This window comes from Syzygium oleosum, unplaced genomic scaffold (assembly GCF_021117445.2).
Source record: "Syzygium oleosum isolate NSW1041296 unplaced genomic scaffold, Sole_v2.1 Sole_v2.03, whole genome shotgun sequence".
In the NCBI taxonomy this organism is placed as follows: domain Eukaryota; kingdom Viridiplantae; phylum Streptophyta; class Magnoliopsida; order Myrtales; family Myrtaceae; genus Syzygium; species Syzygium oleosum.
In genome coordinates this window covers 16481422-16501748 of record NW_026607487.1, presented here as the reverse complement: position 1 = coordinate 16501748, position 20327 = coordinate 16481422, and the positions used below count along the sequence as shown (strand labels likewise).

General features: G+C 41.0%; 4 protein-coding genes across 4 annotated transcripts; 2 read left to right on the top strand and 2 right to left on the bottom strand.

Annotated features, from left to right (window-relative positions):
* Nucleotides 1-89: 89 nt before the first annotated feature.
* LOC115671970 (protein RETARDED ROOT GROWTH, mitochondrial) lies at nt 90-4539 on the bottom strand. Its single transcript, XM_030593696.2, has 7 exons — nt 4112-4539; nt 3825-3936; nt 2230-2389; nt 1571-1719; nt 1126-1277; nt 676-790; nt 90-428 (listed from the first exon to the last, which is right to left on the bottom strand). Exons 1-7 carry the CDS (start codon nt 4423-4425, stop codon nt 288-290), a joined length of 1143 nt encoding a protein of 380 aa, XP_030449556.1. The 5' UTR covers nt 4426-4539; the 3' UTR covers nt 90-287.
* Nucleotides 4540-8064: 3525 nt separating this feature from the next.
* LOC115666734 (cell division topological specificity factor homolog, chloroplastic) lies at nt 8065-10875 on the top strand. Its single transcript, XM_056309062.1, has 2 exons — nt 8065-8258; nt 10067-10875. Exons 1-2 carry the CDS (start codon nt 8166-8168, stop codon nt 10673-10675), a joined length of 702 nt encoding a protein of 233 aa, XP_056165037.1. The 5' UTR covers nt 8065-8165; the 3' UTR covers nt 10676-10875.
* A 507-nt stretch (nt 10876-11382) lies between these two features.
* On the top strand, nt 11383-13247 carry LOC115671976 (uncharacterized). Its single transcript, XM_030593707.2, has 2 exons — nt 11383-12828; nt 13110-13247. The coding sequence occupies exons 1-2, from the start codon at nt 11787-11789 to the stop codon at nt 13142-13144; spliced, it is 1077 nt and encodes a 358-aa protein (XP_030449567.2). The 5' UTR covers nt 11383-11786; the 3' UTR covers nt 13145-13247.
* A 3569-nt stretch (nt 13248-16816) lies between these two features.
* On the bottom strand, nt 16817-19594 carry LOC115671975 (uncharacterized protein At5g01610). Its single transcript, XM_030593705.2, has 3 exons — nt 19309-19594; nt 17996-18050; nt 16817-17413 (listed from the first exon to the last, which is right to left on the bottom strand). Exons 1-3 carry the CDS (start codon nt 19408-19410, stop codon nt 17034-17036), a joined length of 537 nt encoding a protein of 178 aa, XP_030449565.1. The 5' UTR covers nt 19411-19594; the 3' UTR covers nt 16817-17033.
* Nucleotides 19595-20327: the final 733 nt, after the last annotated feature.

Sequence of the window (20327 nt, the reverse complement as noted above, 5' to 3'; positions counted from 1 at the left end):
AGCATAACGTCAAGGGCAATTGACTAAGAGCAATTGCGTTAACAGACCTGCCGAGGCATAACAAAGAAAATAACAGCTAAGAAGCAAGATGTCAAAATTTCATCTTCTTTATTTGCGAAGACAGACTAGGCCATGACCTAGAAAAATGAAGTACATGGCAGTCTCTACATATTCTCTATTTGTTGCTGGACTACTATCCAATGAATAAAGAATGATTGCTTGTGCAGTTTATCTTAATCATTGATGTTTGACAACATTCGTCCAGATTCTCCCAACTGCTTGTCCGATCATAGAGGGGCTTGAGTTGAGTCTTTAAGAATCTCATAGAGCGATATGACATTCTCGATGCTTAATAGGAAAATGATGCACCACTCCAACAAATTAGACCTGTTGTTCTGTATGACTTCTTGAAGAAAATGAATGTTGTGCTGCAATAAGGAAATTCATCACCAAATTCAGATTAAGTTTCACAAAGAAATTACTAGAAGTATGTATGGAAAAACCCAATCTATAACTAGTTTCTTCTTCTGCTCCAAGTAACTGCAAGCACAATGAATGTAAGCTCTTTCCAAAGCAATTTCCTAAGTCCTTGAAGTTAGGCGAGATTTCATATGGGCTGTACAATGAGAATCCTTAAATAAGAAAGGCTAAAAAGCATGGAGGAAGAGATAATACCTCCACAAACTTTAGCTTGAAATTCAAATTACCAAAGCGTTGTGTGACCTCATACTCCTCCCTCAGGTACTCATATATCTGAGCATATTTTGCTTCCCTCCAAGCAATTTCTGATCTGCATATGACAATAAAATGAAGATTGTTAGCCAAACCTATAGTTCTGAAGGGTTAAAAAATCAAGGCAAAGGGATGTCCTCAATGACCAACTTAATTGCAGGATATAGAGATCTTAAATTTCCTAACCTGTACAGGCACACAGACCACAGAAACTCGGGAAGACAACCGCAAAGAAGAGTGACTTGCAAAGCTATTCTCCTGGACAAGCTTGTTTTATAGAATACTAAATAATATAGTTTGCCCATATCACCTAGTTATTCTTGCATACTTAACAGAGAGAACATCCAAGCATCTTGATGGCATCTGACACACAATTCGCTAATATATTTTTACCTCTCAAAAAGACCAACTTTGATAATTACATCAGCTAGATTTGAATTAGCCTTCCCAACAAGTTGAAGGAGCTTCTTCCTATCCATTGTAAAGGTTCCTGTGGTCTGCATCTTCCGATTGATATAAGCAAACTCCTCGACCATGCCATCAATCTGAGCCAGAGACATATGTGTTAGCCTTAACTGCCTTAATGAAGTTTACTGAGAAGAACCAACCATAATAGGAGTGGGCAACAAGTGATCCCACAGGTAGAAAAGGACTTGGTCATCACTGTTCTATTAGATGCAGGTGAGAAACTGCTATGCATCTACAAAATTTATATGCCATAATCCTGTAACATTTGCATGTAGAAGATATGCAAGAGCCATGCAGCAGCTAAAGAAGCCAGCAAGTGCCTTTGGCAAACGAACAAAACAATGCTCCTAGGATGAGTCCTAAGACTTACCTGTGAAACAAAATAATCCAAAGCAATACTTTGACCAAGAACACTTCCAATAATTCGGATACCATCAGTATCCAAGGCTTTGAGAACAATATAATCGGGGCCCCCCTCCATGTCCCCATCTAACAGCGGCTGCTCCTTCACAGCATAATCTGGAAATAAAATGTGACAATTCAAAGGAAGATCAATCGCATGTATGAGCATAGTTCTAGCATCTACCCCTAGATCATGATAAATGGCGGTAAAAAAAACCTGCCTAACAACATTACACGCATGAAGGAAATGGGCAATTTGAAGACATTTGACCATGTAACCATACAACATCTCTTCTATCTTTAGAGGGACTGTGAGGCCCTAGGAAACTTGATGTCAGGGTTACAAAATATTATTCTATGTCAGCAGATAATTCAGTCTGAGAGGACACTTGTTCTCATTTCTCATTTACACGCAAATTTCAAGTGGCCATAAAAAGTTGGAAACAGAATTAACCACTGGAACTGAATTATCCAATAAAGAAATTCTAGAAGTTTAAGTAGCTTTTGCAAGCACATAGTTATGCACATGCTGAGAGAAAATACATCACAGAGCATGAGTAGAAAGATTTCATTTCACCAGGTCAAAGAATCCAGAAATAGAAATGATTTATCAACAAGAAGACTTACCATCTTTCCATGTCTGTGGAAGCAATCCACTGGCATGCCTTCTCACTATTTTCAGATAAGTTTCAATTTCCTGATCCTCAATGTTGAACAGAATGACAGATCCATACTGAGATACAACCATGTAGCGGCAGTGACTTGCTCTCTCTTTGGATCCATGACCCTAAAAATGTCATCTTGTTATTATCAGCATCGCAGAAAAGATGAGCACAATCTTGAACTGAGAAGAAAAATTAAAAAAATTAAACATTTATATCGATTTATGATATGTAATGCAATAAAATCCCATAATGTTGCAGTGTCCTGAGCAACAGAAATCACTCATCCATCCACGAATTAGAAGACATCAGTAAGCCCTGTCATCATTATGAGCTTGCAGAAGTGAAATCAAGTTCTCTACTTTAGAAAAGAAACCGGTTAATAAATTTGTTAGAAAGTCCAACCCAAAAGCTTAAGCTGATAGGTGGAGGAGACCATATAAATATAAAGAGCATTTAGGACCCGTTGTCAATCGATGTGGATAATACTTCAACACCCCCACTTACGTGCACGCCATATTATGAGCGATACGTGAAATTTTGACAACGCACATTCACATGGAATTTTGACCATGCACATTCGGAAAAGGGATAACACTAACTCTCATACCATGTTAAAAAATCCAACCCAAAAGCTTAAGCTAATAGGTGGAGGAGACCACATAAATATAAAGAGCATTTAGGACCCGTTGTCAATCGATGTGGGATAATACTTCAACAAAACTAAAACTAAGGCAACGTGCAAAGTCCTGGCTAAGCCCTAGTAAATGGTTTGCCAGCTTAAACACATGTACTTAAGTCAGAAGAGTCCAATTAAGCAATCCCATGACATTACGACAGAGCAAAGTGACTTGCTTGAGAATTATAATCACAAGGTGAGACGCTGACTGTCACACCCCAGCTCTACAAGTATAGGGTAAATGACATGGCTGTCCTCCTATTAAAAGAACGCAGACTCAAACACATTACCAACATTAACCTGTTATCAACATATATATCTATCTATATATTTGTTGAAACAGCAAGCTGGTAATAGGATCAGAATTCTAAAGTCCACCAAAGACATCTCCAAGCTAACAAACCAAACCCAACAAAGACTATTTCAGACATAACATACAACAATATCAACTCATAAAATTCATCTCATTCTTTTTCAGGTTCTTTAGTTAGAGGCAGAGTTTTCAAGAAACTGCTCGAGTTTTAGCCAAAGCTGCTCTCCGGGGACGTACAATTGGCTCGAACACAGTGGTCTCTGACCAGGACCAGGAACCAATTCTCAGGCAAACTCGAACAAAATGAGGGGTAAAGAAGCTCATTTCTGCCCACTGCCCTTCTCACAGAATTGGGAGTTTGAATTTTGATGAGATATAAAGATGAATATTTATTCTGTTAACAGGTCATTTCTCCTATACTCGTAGAGCTGCAGTGTGACACCGACTACCCAGCAATAATATACGGACTGCCTTTATTTCAAGTTGGCCATGATCACCATCAATAACATGTCACAAAACTCCAGATACCATATAAAGTCCAGCCAAAAAGGTAAATGAGCCATCTTACTCTAATGTCTGAAGGGAGAGCAGAATATTTGAGGGCTACGTAATTGGAGGAGCGAGAGGTGGGAGGGAGGACATTGCCTAAGTTCTCTGCCTGCAGGCTCTTCAAATCGATACTGCCAAAACCATGAATCTGAGAAAACCACCAGCAACCACACAAAAGAGCAAGCACCGAACTAAACACAGTTGCCTCATCGATGGAAATAACAAACCCAAAAACAATCTACCCACGAATCAACCCTCATAAAAAAGAAAAGAAAAGAAGAAGAACAGGGTCGAGCTTGAACAGACCTGGTGGAAAGGAAGTAGGACTTGATGGGGATGTTCTCCGATTCATCCGCCTCCTTGATCGGCGGCGGCGGCAAGCAGGGGCGACCCGGGTCCTGAAGTCGAGGACCCAGTTCGTCGCCGTCGAAGTAGGCGGCCCTAGCCGCAACCGCGGAGAGCGGCCTGGCCAAGATTGAGTCAGCGAAGATCGAGAGGCGTGGTGGAGTTGGAGGGGGTGGAAGAGGACGAGAGGAGACGACCGAGAAGAAGCGGGGCTGAAGGGTTGAACTAGCGACGCGGGCGAGGAGATGAGAGGCGGCTCTCCATCTCCCCCCCATTCACGGATTCGGAAGCGAACCCGACAGAAGAAATGATGCCTTCCTCCTCCTTCTACGTGCCGAGGTTGGTTCTTGTTCGGCTCTCTGCTTCTGCTGTTTTATGTTTGGCTTACCCGACCATTTCCCACCTGATCGAGCGACGTCGACACCCGAATAACGAAGAAAAGTTCTCTCTCTGTTTTTTTTTTTTGGTTTTTGGAAAATGAGACAATCAGCTATTGAACTTTGGATCAACGTGCGATATGATCATGAAATTTTAATTTATTTAATATAGTCCATAAATTTTAACTCAATATACAATGTGGTTCCTGAACTTTTAATTTGTTCAATGTCGTCCCTGAACTTTTGGTACATGTACAATTTAAACCCTGAACTATATGAAAATATTCAATGTAGTCCTTCCATCAATTCAAGTTCAATGACTACATTCAAGTTGGAGGACTGTATTGAATATTTTCTTATAGTTTAATGACTACATTGAACATAAACCAAATGTTCGAGGATCACATTAAACAAATTAAAAGTTCAAAGACCACATTAAACATTAAGCTAAAGCTTAGGGACTACATTGAACAAATTAAAAGTTCATGGATTACATTGCGTATTGAGCCAAAGTTCATGGACTGTTTGTGTTATTATCCTTTTTTTTTGAACCAGAAAAGGGATTTTACCAATTTTAGGGAAAATTCTAAATAAGGGCCTGAAATGGACTTTGTTTCAAATAAAGACCTAAAGTGGATATATTAGTTTCAAAGAAGAGCTTGACTTTCTAGATGGTCAAGGACATTTTTGTCCTTTGCCTTTTTTGGATGAAAATGCTCTTAATCGGCCGAAATATATGGTTGGCCCTACGACCGGCAAGGTTGAGCCCTTATTTGAAACAGTCATGGCCACTTTGGGCTCTTATTTGAGACTGACATGACCACTTCATGCCTTTATTTGATACAAAGTCTACTTCGTACCCTTATTTAAAAAAATGATGGCATTTCTTATTTGGATTTTTCTCTCAATTTTATATTAATGTGGTAATTTTCAAATAAGGGTACTTCATGCTCTTTTTTGGAATTTTCTCTAAATTTTATATTAATGTGATAATCCTATGTCGCAGGGGGAAGCTAATTACATGTGAGAGTGAAAACTCAATATGAACTGCTTGATTTGCCATAAAGATAAAAAGAATCTCGCAATTTATAAATAGAGCTGTGGAATGGGCAAAAAGGGCTTTACGTATGTTTCGTTTGTTTCACATAAAATATTTTTGAGAAAAATATTTTTCTCAGTTTCCAGCGTTTAAATCGCATTGAAAAAAGAGTCAACAGAAAATCTATGCTTGAATTCAGTAAAATGATTTTCTCTATAAAAATCTATAAATCATTTTTCAAAATATAGCTAAATATTAGTGCTTACACTTGAACTCTTCACTCGGACATAGGAACCCTAACACTTGCTCGCAAGTCCTCGGCGCCCCGACCCAGGTCCCGCAAGGCCAAACCTAAGCCCCCCGTGCTTGTGCTCGATGTCCCAGCGTGGGCTCGGGTAAATCATCGCACCTACGGTCCAACCAATTGGGTCGCAATGGCCGATCCTGGTACTTGTGCTTGGAACCCCAGGACTTGGGCTAAGGTCAACAAAGGTTGTGCTCGGGTCCTTGGCACTCAGGCTCGAGTTCCCGTGCCTGGATCCCTTGCGTCCAAGCCCGAACCCATAGGACAAGGTCTAGAAACTTTGTGCTCGTGCCCGAGTCCATCGAGACCGAGGGTTGGGACCCCGGTCATAGTGATAGATGAGGTGAAACTAGAAAGTACCAAAAAAATCCTAAACATATTGCATTTGTACCAATTCAGTCCTAAACTTATAAATTCAGTTCATCCAGCCAATTTTGACCGAAAATCACTAATGTGGATGTCAGCTATTCTACGTGGCACGAATGACGTTGACATGAAATTTTTTAGGGTTAATACCACGAAAAACCCTAAACTGGTACACTTGTGACACATTTACCCCAAACTATTTTTTTGACCATAAAAAACCCCAAACTGGTACACCTGTGACAATTTTACCCCGAACATACCACAAAAAACCCCAAACTGGTACACATGTGACAATTTTACCCCAACTAATTTTTAATATTATTTTTTTTATTTTTTTGAATTTTTTCTTTTCTTTTCTTTTTTTTTTCTTCACTTCAACCTCTGGCCGGTCGCCGGTCCAGCGACCGGCCAGAGGCGGAAGCCGGCGAGGGCCGCCCTCGCTCGACTCGGCAAGGGCGATGCCGGCGAGAGTCGCCCTCGCCCGACTCAGGCGAGGGCTGTCCTCACCCGCCCAGGCGAGGGCTGCCTCGCCCGAAGCAAGCGAGGGCAGCCCTCGCCCGACGCAGGTGAGGGTCGCCCTCGCCTGAGTCGAGCGAGGGTCGCCCTTGCCTGGCCGGGCGAGGACAGCCCTCGCCCGACGCCGACGAGGGCAACCCTCGCCCGACGCAGGCGAGGGTCGCCCTCGCCAAATCCGGCGAGGGCAGCCCTCGTCCGATACCGGCGAGGGCAGCCCTCGCCTGAGTCGGGCGAGGATCGCCCTTGCCCTGGGCGAGGGCGGCCCTCGCCGGCTTCCGCCTCTGGCCGGTCGCCGGACCGGCGACCGGCCAAAGGTTGAAGATAAAGAAAAAAAAATAAAAGGAAAATAAATAAAAAGTCGAAAAAAATAAAAAATAATATTAAAATTTTAATTCATGGTAAAATTGTCACATATGTACCAGTTTGAGATTTTTTGTGGTAAGTTCAGGGTAAAATTGTCACAGATGTACCAGTTTGGGGTTTTTAATGGTAAAAAAAATAGTTCGGGGTAAAATTGTCACAGGTGTATCAGTTTGGGGTTTTTTATGGTCAAAAAAATATTTTGGGATAAATGTGTCACAAATATACAAGTTTAGAGTTTTTCGTGGTATTAACCCAATTTTTTAATAAGTTTCTAAATTTTTTTCCATTTCCCTTTTCTTTTTGTTGGTGCTGATGACCAGTCAGTGGCCACAGGCCATGGCACCCTTGCTAGGCAAAGGTGAGGGTTGGCCTCACAGGCCATGCTTGGGCGAAGGCAAGCTCCGGTGAGGTCCCCCTTGCCATATTTGGCAAGGCCGACCCTCGCCCAGGCCAGGGCGGCCTTGCCTAGGGGAGGGCGAGCCTCGCTTGGGCGACAGCGAGCCTTGCTGTGGCATGGGCGAGGCCCGATGAGGCCGCTATGGCCAGGGTGCGGCCAAGCGAGGGTGTGGGCGGCTAGGATGACCTCACCTAGGCGAAGCCAGTCTTCGTCGACACTAGCAAAAAGAAAAGGGGGAGGAAAAAAAACAAAAAAAAATATTAAAAAAATGTACATATTAGCACCGGCCACGTGATAGAGAACGGCCGTCGTCCACGTCAGTAATTTCTAACCTAAATTAGCCCGATGAATTGAATTTTTATGACTAAATTGATCAAATTGAAAAGTTTAGAACTAAATCGGTATCAATATAATAGGTCTATGACTTTTTTGGTATTTTTTCCTGCAAAACTACGTTGTGAGGGGCCGGGTCAGTCAGCTCCAGGGGCTTGGATTGGGCCTGAATAAGTACCACGTCACCCAACATTCACGTCATGCCGGGCCGTTGACGTTTCAAGCGAGCTCGTTGTTACGTCCCCCCGAAGAGCTAGGGACTGAACCAGTGAAGCAAAAATCGAAGAAGAAGAAGAAAGAAGAAGAAGCGAGCCGAGAAAATGGCGATTGCTGGTGATCTGAAGGTCTCTGCTACTCTCGGCTCTTACCATAACCACCCGGTTCGGACCTCTCTGCCCTTCTCGACCTCAAAGGTACTGTCTTTGCTTTTCTCTAGAGCCCCGTTTCAGCTCTCTTCCGCCGAACGTCGAGCTGAAAATTTCTTGCATTTCTCGTCGCGAGTTCCGTCTCTGCGATGAATTTGAGTTGGCAGCAGCGCTGCGATGTGTTTAGCGGACGCTAGAATTGATTACGTGAGCGATGATGCGATTGGCGAATTGGGGTACTGAGAATCCGCCAGCCATTTTGAGGGTTTTGGCTGTAGCTGTGCGCAATGCTGCAATTTGATTTATTCGGTCTTTTTTTTTCCTTCTCATTGTGTAAGCGCAGTTTTCAAATGGAGCATGTAGTTTGATGTCCAAACTGTATGGTTGGTAGTTGTCGATATCTCCGTAAAGTATGAACTTTTAGATGTCGTGATTGTATCCTTGTCTCGTGTTGATTCGGAGATCCAGGCTTTTAGGATTGTGAATTGGGGTCGTAGCAGTTTAGGTTTGCATGGGGAATTGCGGGCACTCGCCTGTTTTTCATTTCATGGTTCCAATTTGTTAAAAACCACTATGTGTTTTTACCTGATTAGAGCTGGGTAGCTTAATTACAAGAGGTTTTTGTGGGCTGTAGGGTCATCTTATTCCTCTGTTAATCAGATTGCATACTCTCGCCGCCAAACTGTCTTCAAGAATAGACTCTCATGTGCTCTAAGTACGTTTTTTTTGTTAGTAGAATTTGGGGACTTAACTTGGTTATATTATCCTTCCTGACTCCCTGTGCCACTCTTTCGTGTGAACCTTGGTTTTGCCCTTGTTTCTGGATGCCAATTGACCACATTTGTCGAGTGGGTGTTCTTTTGCACTTATCCTTTTTAATGCATTGAGTAGTCTTTGATTTCCTAGTTGCATGTCTCACTTTTTGGATCCTTCCTAAGTGTACTCTTTTCTGGGCCTTGATTGACACGTCTCGAAGGCTTCAGTAGAAGAAGATTACATGTCAAGGTCAGCTTGTGCAAGCTAGCAACCTCTCCTAGTCACCCTCTCTCTGTTAGTTATCTAGGTTGACTGGTAGTGCAAACACGATCTGTGCATGTTAATTCACTGAGGAAAACATTTATCGTAATTGTACTCCTTGTGTGGCTATTGGCGGTGGGGGCAGGATGGTTTGGAAGTGGTGTCAATGGCACCAAAACGTGTCTGTCTTTCTGTCAATTGATTGTGTAAAGAAGGGAATAAACAAGTCGTTTACTAGTATGCAGTGCTATTCGTTTGCCCCGATTGGTAATGGTAATAAGTCCCGGGCTGTGGACAAGAGCTAATCTATTGTATCCCTTTATTTAAGTTGTTAATGGTATGCTTCAGACTTTGTGGGTAATATGAATACAGAATCTTGAAAAATTAATTGCATTATCTAGTTTTACAATTTGAGCTACTTAAAGTCAGAGGACCTCCTCCTCTTTTAGTTTAAGTTCAAATTTCTGTCAATTGCTGATCGATGTTTTCTGATACATAGTTGTATCTTTTCTTATTGGGCTTCGTAAATTTGTTGACAGTGACCATCTTTCCGTGAGGATGGCATTCTCCTATTTCATACAGAACCAAGCTTAACCAGTTCACTACACAATGTTATAATGAAGCCTCAAAGAAGAAATACTATATCTTCTGTCTAATTTTTATATTGTGGAAATATTTTTTATACCGGATAACATGATATTACCATGTGCCTTAATTGAATTTATGGTGAAGTTGAAGATACGGCTCCAGTTTTGTTTTCTGATGGATAACATAATACCTTCTGCAATTTGTCTCGAAAAAACTGAAATGTTAAACTCAATCTTTTGTTATCTTCTTAGGTAAATTTTTCTGGTTCCTTGAATGGAGGATCTGACATTCGTGAGAACTCACCAAAGTGGCCCTGCATAGTGCTAGAGAGTAGCAACACACGTGGTTCAGCAAAACGGCTTTCTGGTTTTACAGGAGATTATCAGCTGTCACCTTCAAGTTCTTTTAGCCAAGAAGCTGAGAGTTTTCTTCTGAATGCCATTAACATGAGCTTCTTTGACCGTTTAAACTTAGCTTGGAAGATAATATTTCCTTCTCGGATGACTAGAAAGAGCTCCAATGCAAGGATTGCCAAGCAGCGACTCAAGATGATTCTCTTCTCTGATAGATGTGCGGTTAGCGATGAAGCAAAGCAGAAAATTGTCACCAACATTGTTCACGCTTTATCAGACTTCGTGGAAATTGAGTCGCAGGATAAAGTCCAGCTAACCGTATCTACTGATGCGGACCTTGGAACTGTATATTCTGTCACGGTACCTGTGAGAAGGGTGAAGCCAGAGTATCTAGACGAGGACGAAATTGGAGCAATAACGAATATCGAGTACAAAGACACCGGGGAGAGGTCTGGTTCAGTGGATGTCAGGTTTGATTTCTTTATTCCGGACGAAAATGCTGCGTGATTCTGAGGCTGAATCATGGGGAAACAAAGTTTGTTAATGTGGTAGTCGTAATGATTTTCTTTTCTTCCATTCCATTTAGAGAGAGTTTTATCTACTTCAAGTTTGGACATTTAACTGGTGATAAAGACCTTTTTTTTTTTTTTTGATAACCGTGATAAAGACCTTTTGTTCCTGTATATAAGTGAAATATCTTTGATGGCGATTGACTACTTTGCTCTCTGGTAGTTCATGTTATTCTCAACGAGTAGGAGAAGAAGAATTGCAAATTCTTCATAAATGGTAATATCTGGTAGTTAACTGAAGACATTGTTGTCATTGAACGACGTATTCAGTTTTTACAGGGGAAAAATGTCTTGGTTTCCATTGGAGACTAAAAACTTAAAGGTGATATTTGTCTAGCAACTGTGATGCATTTGGATGATGGACATCGAATTAACCTTTTGCAAGTTTGTCCATATAACAGTCTAATCGTGTGAAATTTTCTTATTTAACTGTCGTTCCTTTGGTATCGAATTAAGCCAAAACTAGCAGAATCCTTTGCAGATAACTTCTTTTCATTTTCGAGGGAACTCTTCGTAGGTAGGTAAATTTTTTGAGCTCGTGAAATATTCCACTGACGGACCAAATAAGGCGTGAACAAAACTGAGCAAAATTTAGGATGAACGCTATCTTTGGCTTTGGGAGAATGGAAATGACATATTGTTGAGCTGTAAATATCCAGATTATATGGTTGTAAATATGTAGGATAATTGACTGATTGATAGGAGTAGATTTTTCCTATTTAGGAGTTTTTTATTCTGGTTAAATCCCACAAATCGTGGGATTGTAGCTGTTCTCCTATTTAGGCTTTGTTTCCTATTTTGTTTGCTAGGGCTCCTCTGTGTATTAGTCTATAAATATGACAATGTAAAGAGGTAGTAAATATGAATGAGAAAAAGGATTTCTCTCCATCTAAAATTCCACATGGTATCAGAGCTCTAGGCTAGATTTCTGAATTCCAAATTACAGCCTTCATTGCTGTATTTTATTCTCTAGAAAATTTTTCCTTCGAATGCAGCCTTCATAGCTGCACTACTACTCTTGTTTTCTTCCTGACCTTTACTCTCCAAAAATGTCCAATTCCGAAATCACACCGAAAACCACAGATCCGACCCCTTCTACCAAAAAACCATTGGAGGAGGTCACCTCAACACACATGACAGGTGATCTTCAGAATATCAGACCAGCCCTCATTTTGAATGAGAAGAACTATCTCAAGTGGTCACAATTTGTCAAGACGTATCTGAAGGGCAAAGGAAAACTCAGCCATCTGCTTGGGACAGGACCCAAACTAGGAGATCCTAATTTCGATGCGTGGGATGAAGCTGATTCCATGATTATGTCATGGCTATGGAATTCCATGGAACCAGCCATAAGCGATACTTGTATGTTTCTATCAACAGCAAAAGAGATCTGGGATTCTATCCAACGGACGTACTCAAAGGCTCGTGATGCAGCCCAAGTGTATGAAATTAAGGTGAAAACCAGTGGGACAAAGCAAGGAGATAAGACTGTTACTGAGTATGCTAATTCTCTGCAGAACTTATGGCAAGAACTCGATCATTATCGAGTACTCCAGATGCGGTGTCCAGAAGATGCGGCCATTCTGAAGAATCTTATTGAAAAGGATCGAGTCTATGATTTCTTAGCCGGGCTTAATTCTGAATTCGACCAAGTCAGAATTCAAATACTTGGCAAGGAGGAAGTGCCATCATTGGAGGAAACAATTTCCTTGATCCGGGCAGAAGAAAGTCGTCGATCCGTCATGCTCGAACCACAAACAGTAGAAGGGTCAGCCTTGACAATCAAAAAGGTTGATGAAAAGGGTGACTTGCCAAGGAAAGACAACCGGGACAACTTGTGGTGTGCCTATTGCAAGAAACCGAGACATACAAAGGAGCAATGCTGGAAACTGAATGACAAACCAACTACTTCAGGCCGAGAATGGGTGAATCGGGCAACACAGTCAAGGCCCCGGGTCCACCTAACTGAGCAAGTTAGTCACGAAGAAGTTCAGGAGAAAACAGCCTTCAATAGTGAAGAAATTGAGAAAATAAGAGGTTTGTTAGGGTCTCTTAATAAACCCTCTGGTGCATGTTCTCTAGCACTCTCAGGTAATTCTTGGATTGTTGATTCGGGGGCTACCGATCATATGACTCACACCTCATCCCATTTCAGCACCTACACACCTTGTCCTAGCAATAGGAAGATTATTGTGGCAAATGGTTCTCTTGCGACTGTTGCAGGGGTTGGAGATATTTCTATCACACCGAATCTTGTCCTTAAAGATGTTCTTCATGTCCCTAAACTGTCTGCCAATCTTATATCCATACAAAAACTCACAAAAGATCTTCATTGTCAAATCATTTTTTACCCATACTATTGTGTTTTTCAGGATCAGGACTCGGAGAGGAGGATTGGACTTGCTAAGGAACAAAATGGGCTGTACTACCTTGAGACACCTCTCACTACAAGAAGAATCATGAATACTCTATCTTCATCGTTTCTTAGTACTTCAAATAAAGAAGCTATTTGGCTTCATCATTTTCGTTTTGGTCATCCGTCCTTTCAAGTCTTGAGTATTATGTTTCCATCCTTGTTTAAAGGTTTGAATATTAAAGATTTCCGTTGTGATGTTTGTGAGTTAGCCAAGCATAATCGTGTACCATTTCCTATTAGCAATCGTCGTAGTTCTAATCCTTTTGACTTGATCCATAGTGACATTTGGGGACCTTCCACGATTCCAAACATCTCTGGAGCTCGTTGGTTTGTCACTTTAATTGATGATTGTTCTAGGATCACGTGGACTTTCTTACTCAAACATAAATCCGATGTGAGAAGCATTATTCCTTCCTTTCGTTCCATGATTCAAACTCAGTTTGGGGTTAAGATCAAGGTCTTTCGATCTGATAATGCTAGAGATTACTTCAATCAAGTATTGTCCTCGTATTTTCATGAGGAAGGTATTATCCATGAATCATCTTGTGTGAATACACCCCAACAAAATGGGGTTGCTGAAAGAAAAAATGGTCTTCTCCTTAACACAACTCGTGCCCTATTGTTTCACGGGCAAGTTCCTAAAACATATTGGGGGGAAGCTGTTCTTACAGCCACATACATGACCAATAGACTACCCTCTCGTACATTAGACCACAAGACTCCTATGGAAGTTCTTTCTCAGTTCTATCCTCACTTTCGTACATCTAATGGTCTTACACCTCGAGTCTTTGGTTGTACTTCCTTTGTCCACATTCATCATCATCAACGAGGAAAGTTAGATCCTCGCGCAATCAAATGTGTGTTTCTTGGTTACTCACAAACACAAAAGGGCTACAAATGTTACCATCCCCCTTCCAAAAAATTCTATCTCTCTGCAGATGTCACTTTCGTTGAAAATAAACCCTATTTTTCACAACCTTATCTTCAGGGGGAGATTTCAGTCATGGAAGATAAGGGCCATGGTGTTATTGATAACCTGGATTTAATGTCCAATGTCCCTGTCAACCCAAACTCGTCCACTGTAGCTCATGAACCTACCTTGAATCCTATCTCTTGCCCACCACAATCTCCCACACACCAACCTGATTCTGTTCCTATTCTCACTAGTCCAACTCAACCTGGTTCTGTTCCTATTTCCACTAGTCCAACTCATATCCATGATTCTGTGAGATTTTCTCAGGTGTATTCAAGGAGGACATCCGTTCTAACACAAGAGCAGGTCCAAAATGCCACTCCGGGTGCTGCCAATGAGAACACAGTATGTCCTGAACCTCCTTTGAATAAACATCTTAATGATACACCTAAGGCTGATCTTGATTTACCTATTGCTGTTAGAAAAGGGATTAGAGAGTGCACCAGGAAACCAGTTTATCCACTATCAAATTATGTGTCCCTTAATAGATTATCATCACCATACCAAAACTTTATTGTGAGTTTAAACTCTATTGCTATCCCTAACACTTTGTCTGAAGCATTGTCAAAAGAGGAATGGAGGAATGCCATGATAGAAGAGATGAAGGCACTAAAAAGAAATAAAACATGGGAAATTGTTGATAGGCCAAAAGGGAAAAATATAGTTGGGTGCAAGTGGGTATTCACTGTAAAGTACAAGGCAGATGGCTCTCTAGAGATGTACAAAGCAAGATTGGTTGTAAAAGGTTACACTCAAACATATGGAGTGGATTACCAAGAGACATTCGCACCAGTGGCTAAAATGAATACCGTAAGAATTTTACTGTCCTTAGCTGCTCATTTTGATTGGGAACTTCAACAATATGATGTAAAGAATGCATTTTTACACGGAGATTTGGAAGAGGAAATCTACATGAGCATTCCACCTGGTTTTGAAGGACAGGAAACAACAGAAAAGGTTTGTAGACTTAAAAAGGCACTATACGGGCTCAAGCAGTCACCTAGAGCTTGGTTTGGACGGTTTGCTAGAGTCATGAAGGCATCTGGGTATAAACAAAGCCAGGGAGATCATACACTTTTTATAAAACATTCGGACGCAGGGGAAGTTACAACATTATTGGTGTATGTTGATGACATAATAGTCACGGGCAATGATGAAAGGGAGAAACAGCGGCTGAAACAGTACTTGATTCAGAAGTTTGAAATAAAGGAGTTAGGAAAGTTACGGTATTTTCTGGGAATTGAGGTTTCGTACTCAAGGCAAGGGATCTTTATTTCACAATGAAAGTATGTGACGGATCTTTTGGAAGAAACCGGGAAACTTGGTTGCAAACCAGTAACTACTCCGATTGAGCCAAACCAGAGACTAGCAGAAGCACAAGAGGAAGCAGCAGTGGATCGAGAAATGTATCAGAGATTGGTCAGAAAGTTGATCTACCTTGCTCATACCCGACCAGATATCTCCTATGCAGTAAGCTTGATTAGTCAATTCATGCATAATCCAAAGCAGTCACATCTACAGGCTGCTCATAGAGTCCTACACTACTTGAAAGGGAGCCCAGGGAAGGGAGTACTATTCAAGAAGAGTCCTGATCTTAAGCTTGAGGCTTATACAGATGCGGATTATGCTGGATCCGTGGTTGACAGGAGGTTTACAACTGGTTATTGTACTTTCCTTGGAGGTAACCTGGTAACTTGGAGAAGTAAAAAACAGAATGTGGTGGCAAGATCTAGTTTAGAATCTGAGTTTAGGGCAACAGCTCATGGAATATGTGAGTTATTGTGGCTCAAGATCATTCTTGATGACTTGAAGGTCGAGTGGCAAAGTCCTATGAAGCTTTAGTGTGACAATAAATCTGCAATTAATATTGCTCATAATCCTGTGCAGCATGACAGGACAAAGCACGTTGAGATCGATAGGCACTTCATCAAGGAGAAACTTGAAGAAGGACTAATTTGTTTGTCTTATGTTCCTTCAGGACAGCAAGTGGCAGATGTCTTGACCAAAGGACTTAATGGTGGAAGTTTTCACGAGCTAGTTACCAAGCTGGAAATGGAAGATATCTATTCACCAGCTTGAGAGGGAGTGTTGAGCTGTAAATATCCAGATTATATGGCTGTAAATATGTAGGATAATTGACTGATTGATAGGAGTAGATTTTTCCTATTTAGGAGTTTTTTATTCTGGTTAAATCCCACAAATCGTGGGATTGTAGCTGTTCTCCTATTTAGGCTTTGTTTCCTATTTTGTTTGCTAGGGCTCCTCTGTGTATTAGTCTATAAATATGACAATGTAAAGAGGTAGTAAATATGAATGAGAAAAAGGATTTCTCTCCATCTAAAATTCCACACATATTCATGGGGATGCACATTCAATTTGAGCATGCCCAAAGAAAAGGAGGGCGAGGATTCACAGCCAAAAATGTGATCGAAGAACACCATGCTGTAGTCCAGACAAGTTCAAATTTTCCTCATCCATCCGAAGCAGAATGGTAGAACTTCTCTTTTGCCCAAGTGTTGTCCGCGAACAAGTTGCTAATCCAAACGCATCTCTAATTCCTGGTATTCATGCATTTTACCCACTAACTCATAATGACACGTTCATTCTTCATTAACTGAAGAGAGCATGATAATGCTAAAGTAGACAACTTTCCATCACAGATTGTACTTCTCCACAGGCTGCGCAAGAAGTTACTACAAAGGGCTGATCAGATTGCTTAGACTCATCAGTCATAAATTGCACAAAGCAATAAATTGAGAAAAATCCATTCCCAGATGCGGCAACTAATAACTATAAACAAAATCAAATGGCGGAGGCTGCAAATTTGGTCTTGGAACAATGCAGATATATAGATACCTATGCTTAACTGTCTAGAAATATTAGGAGATGCTACTCCCCTTTAGTAGATCAAAATTCTTCCACTCTGACAGCGTCACGGGGCATTTCGTAGGCATCCTTTGCCCTCGACTTCTTCACGCCAGCCATGAACCATACTTTGTCGGACTTGTAGCCCTCGACTGTCACACTCGTCACCTTAACCCACACCAGGACTTTAGTCTTCATCCCCTCTATACCAGTGAGCTTCCCTCTCATCAGGATTGCTTTCACACGATTCGCATATCTAATTGCAGAAGAGTCCTTGAAGGTAACCTCACAAGCAGAAGGCAAGTAGACAATCAGCTTGGCCTTTGATTCATCAAATTCATAACAAGTTATGTTCTGGGGGAAAAGCCCTGGCGGTAAGTTGTACTCTCGAAGAAGCTCTGGCAAGGTTCTCTGTGGCTTTCCTAAAAATGAGGAAACAATAATCGATCAACATAGAGAAACAGATTAATCATTTAAAACGACCGTGCTAATTGGTTTATAATAATTTTTTTTTCATGTTACTACACATATACTGACAAATTTCATAGACCCCCAAAAAGCAAAATGAACTTTATTAATGCAAAAGAGAAGCTCCAGAAGCCGAGACAGAGCACTGGCTGATTCCTATATGGGAAGTAAATCAAGATGCAAAACGTTAATCTAACAGTTCTTGCAATACGAGAACTCGATGGAATAAATAATGATACAATTACAGATGCCAAATAGTATGAAAGGGAAAGATAGTGAACAGCAGCTGGCTAGCTAAGTAGATCCAGCAGAAAAGTTTCTTCAGTAAGTCTAAAAAACAACAATTCATCTCATCTCTTCAAATGCAGGAAAATCTAAGGTGACTAGTGCACAGTAAAGATAGTTACCAAAGTTTTGGAAACATATCCATCTGTAACTGTGTTCTTTGATTGCAATAAATAAGTGTTTACCAATAGGCAACTTGGAATACGAAATCCAGATTGTTTCTATTGGTCTAAAGAGTAGATGTTCCTTACCTTTCAGCTTGTTGAAAATCCATTTTGCCTTCTCTTCAACAGCATTGGAGACATACTGCAACAAGACACAAATATGTTAAGCACAAATATGTTATCAAGCTCCTGAATATAACTAATGCTCGACCAACAAAATTCAGATTGTTAAGCAAAGCTCTAATTGCTGATCTAAATCTCTTAGGTTTGCTATGTTACTGTACCAGTTCAAGACTGCAACTCATGGGTACCAAAAAACAAAACTCTTTCAGCTCATTTATCAATAGATATACCAGCAAATTCAACACTCTGCAAGCATTTGACCAACCGTGTTTTCACATGATATCGAAGGTGCCATATGTCTTAAGCATTCTAGTTTAAGGTACATAACCAGGAAATCCCAGGTGCAAAAACATTATGGCTCCTTTGCAAATCATAAGACTCCGTTATGTTAGAGTAGCCGCTGAAAGTAGAAATGTCGTCAAGTGTCCCGAGAGTCAACTAGCATGTGGCTGATGAGAAAAGATGGGGATTTAACTTGATTTTAATAAGTTGGAGAAGGTTCCAATCTATATCAATTCTCATCTAATGAACCAGAGGAAGTACACTAATTTTAACAGTTACGTTCTTTGATGGGCAATGGCGAACTTCCCCTACAATGCTCTTGAAAGCGAACTGGGCAATTAATAAATTTCAAATTAGCGTCGGTTGCACACTAGAAGCCACATTAGTGCTGAATTGCAAACCGGAAGCTATTGTACGACAACAGACCAAGTCTTATTCCACTAAGTTGTGTATAGGCTAGACGATCACAACCCTGTTAGAAGCTATTCCATGATCAGAACTCACAACCATTGGCACAGAAAGACACGCAGCGGTCACCCCAAAGAATCAACTGAAAAGCCGCTGTCCCATACTCGGAACAAAGAAGCAATTTTTACTACATTCACTTCAAATTTCGATCCCACCCATCACGCGGACAACTAAAAGCTGCCATCTTTTCTGATAATCTTGCCTCATAATCCTCGTGTTTTGAACGCATCGGGTGAAGATTACCCTCAAAAGATCCGGCGACATTGCCGACCAGAAAACAATCACAATGTCCCCTCCAGAACCAAACTTCCCTCACTCATCTCCCCTCAAATCCACAGATCTGGCACCGCACCCGGTCGCTATGTCCACCCCCACTCGTAGAAAGGCGTCGATCGTTCGGGAAGGAGCGAGGGGATCCGCGGGACACCACGCTCGAGCCACATTATCGGGCAAAAAAATCACTCCAAAAAAAAAAAGAAAGAAAAAATACGCAGCTTTTCAGGACAAAAGAGAATAAAGACACTCACGGTGATGTCTTCGGTGATGTTGGAGATCTCCGCCTTGGCCCTCTTCGAAATCCAAGAGTTCCCCAGCTTCAAGCTGCTCACTTTCGTCAATGCCTTCTCCATCGCCCCTCCTCCCTCTCCCTCTCTTTCTCTCTCCACCTCAAACTCTCGCTACGGAGTCGAGAGAAATGGTGGGTTATCGGCCCTTTCGGCTAGAGTCACCCCCTCCCTCGCTCTCTGCTCTCTCTCTCGAATCCGAGCGACGACGAGCAGTGAAAGAGTGACAGAGCAGAGAGACAGAGAGAGAGAGAGAGACAAAGCATGCAGATTTATGTGTGCGCAAGTGAAAGCAGTCAAAAAGCGGCGCTTCCTGTTCTCGATAAAAAAAAATAAAAGAGATAAGAAAAAAATAAAAGACGACAAATTTATTTACTTCCTGATAATTCTTTTCTTTCTTTTTTCCCCATAATGCCGTTCAGATCATCTTTAGACCATCAAATTATATATATATATATATATATATATATATATATATATATATGTTTGAGATATCAAAAGTTCTTTTGATATTAAAATTTTTTTAGAGAAAGCATTCAAAATGGCTTTTATACCGAACTTGGTTGTAGGGATTAGCTAAAAAGACAGGAGGGAAAGTATCGAGAGGGATTGAATCATGATGATATCCGAATTCAAGCAATTGGAAAAAGAAAGGAAAAGAGCACATTAGGACATAAAAAAGTCATTTTCATGTATTGATAATTGAATATAAAATAGGGTATAAATGGAAAGATAATAGAATAAATTCATTTATTAATATCCAAATCCTTCAAAACCCATCCTAATCATTTGAAGAGAATCAGCAAAATTTAAAACACACGTAAAATTGATTGGACAAATCAATCCTAATCATTTCCTTGGGTCCGTTTCCATCCACCTAAATATTATTGTGTTTTTTTTAACCCTTTCTCCTCCCTTTTAATTCCTCATAACAAACGCAGTGTAAAAGCTAGTACGTAGTCGTCGTGTATTGGGAAGAGGGT

Coding starts and splice junctions, on each gene's coding strand:
- LOC115671976 (XM_030593707.2), top strand. CDS start 11,787: ATGTCCAATTCCGAAATCACACCGAAAACCACAGATCCGACCCCTTCT. Junction 12,829..13,109: donor ATGTTCTCTAGCACTCTCAG/GTAATTCTTGGA, acceptor TGTGTTTTTCAG/GATCAGGACTCGGAGAGGAG.
- LOC115671975 (XM_030593705.2), bottom strand. CDS start 19,410: ATGGAGAAGGCATTGACGAAAGTGAGCAGCTTGAAGCTGGGGAACTCT. Junction 18,051..19,308: donor ACATCACCGAAGACATCACC/GTGAGTGTCTTT, acceptor GTCTTGTTGCAG/TATGTCTCCAATGCTGTTGA. Junction 17,414..17,995: donor GATTTTCAACAAGCTGAAAG/GTAAGGAACATC, acceptor CCTCATTTTTAG/GAAAGCCACAGAGAACCTTG.
- LOC115666734 (XM_056309062.1), top strand. CDS start 8,166: ATGGCGATTGCTGGTGATCTGAAGGTCTCTGCTACTCTCGGCTCTTAC. Junction 8,259..10,066: donor TGCCCTTCTCGACCTCAAAG/GTACTGTCTTTG, acceptor TTATCTTCTTAG/GTAAATTTTTCTGGTTCCTT.
- LOC115671970 (XM_030593696.2), bottom strand. CDS start 4,425: ATGGGGGGGAGATGGAGAGCCGCCTCTCATCTCCTCGCCCGCGTCGCT. Junction 2,390..3,824: donor CTCTCCCTTCAGACATTAGA/GTAAGATGGCTC, acceptor TGACATTTTTAG/GGTCATGGATCCAAAGAGAG. Junction 791..1,125: donor AAAGTTGGTCTTTTTGAGAG/GTAAAAATATAT, acceptor TGTCATATGCAG/ATCAGAAATTGCTTGGAGGG.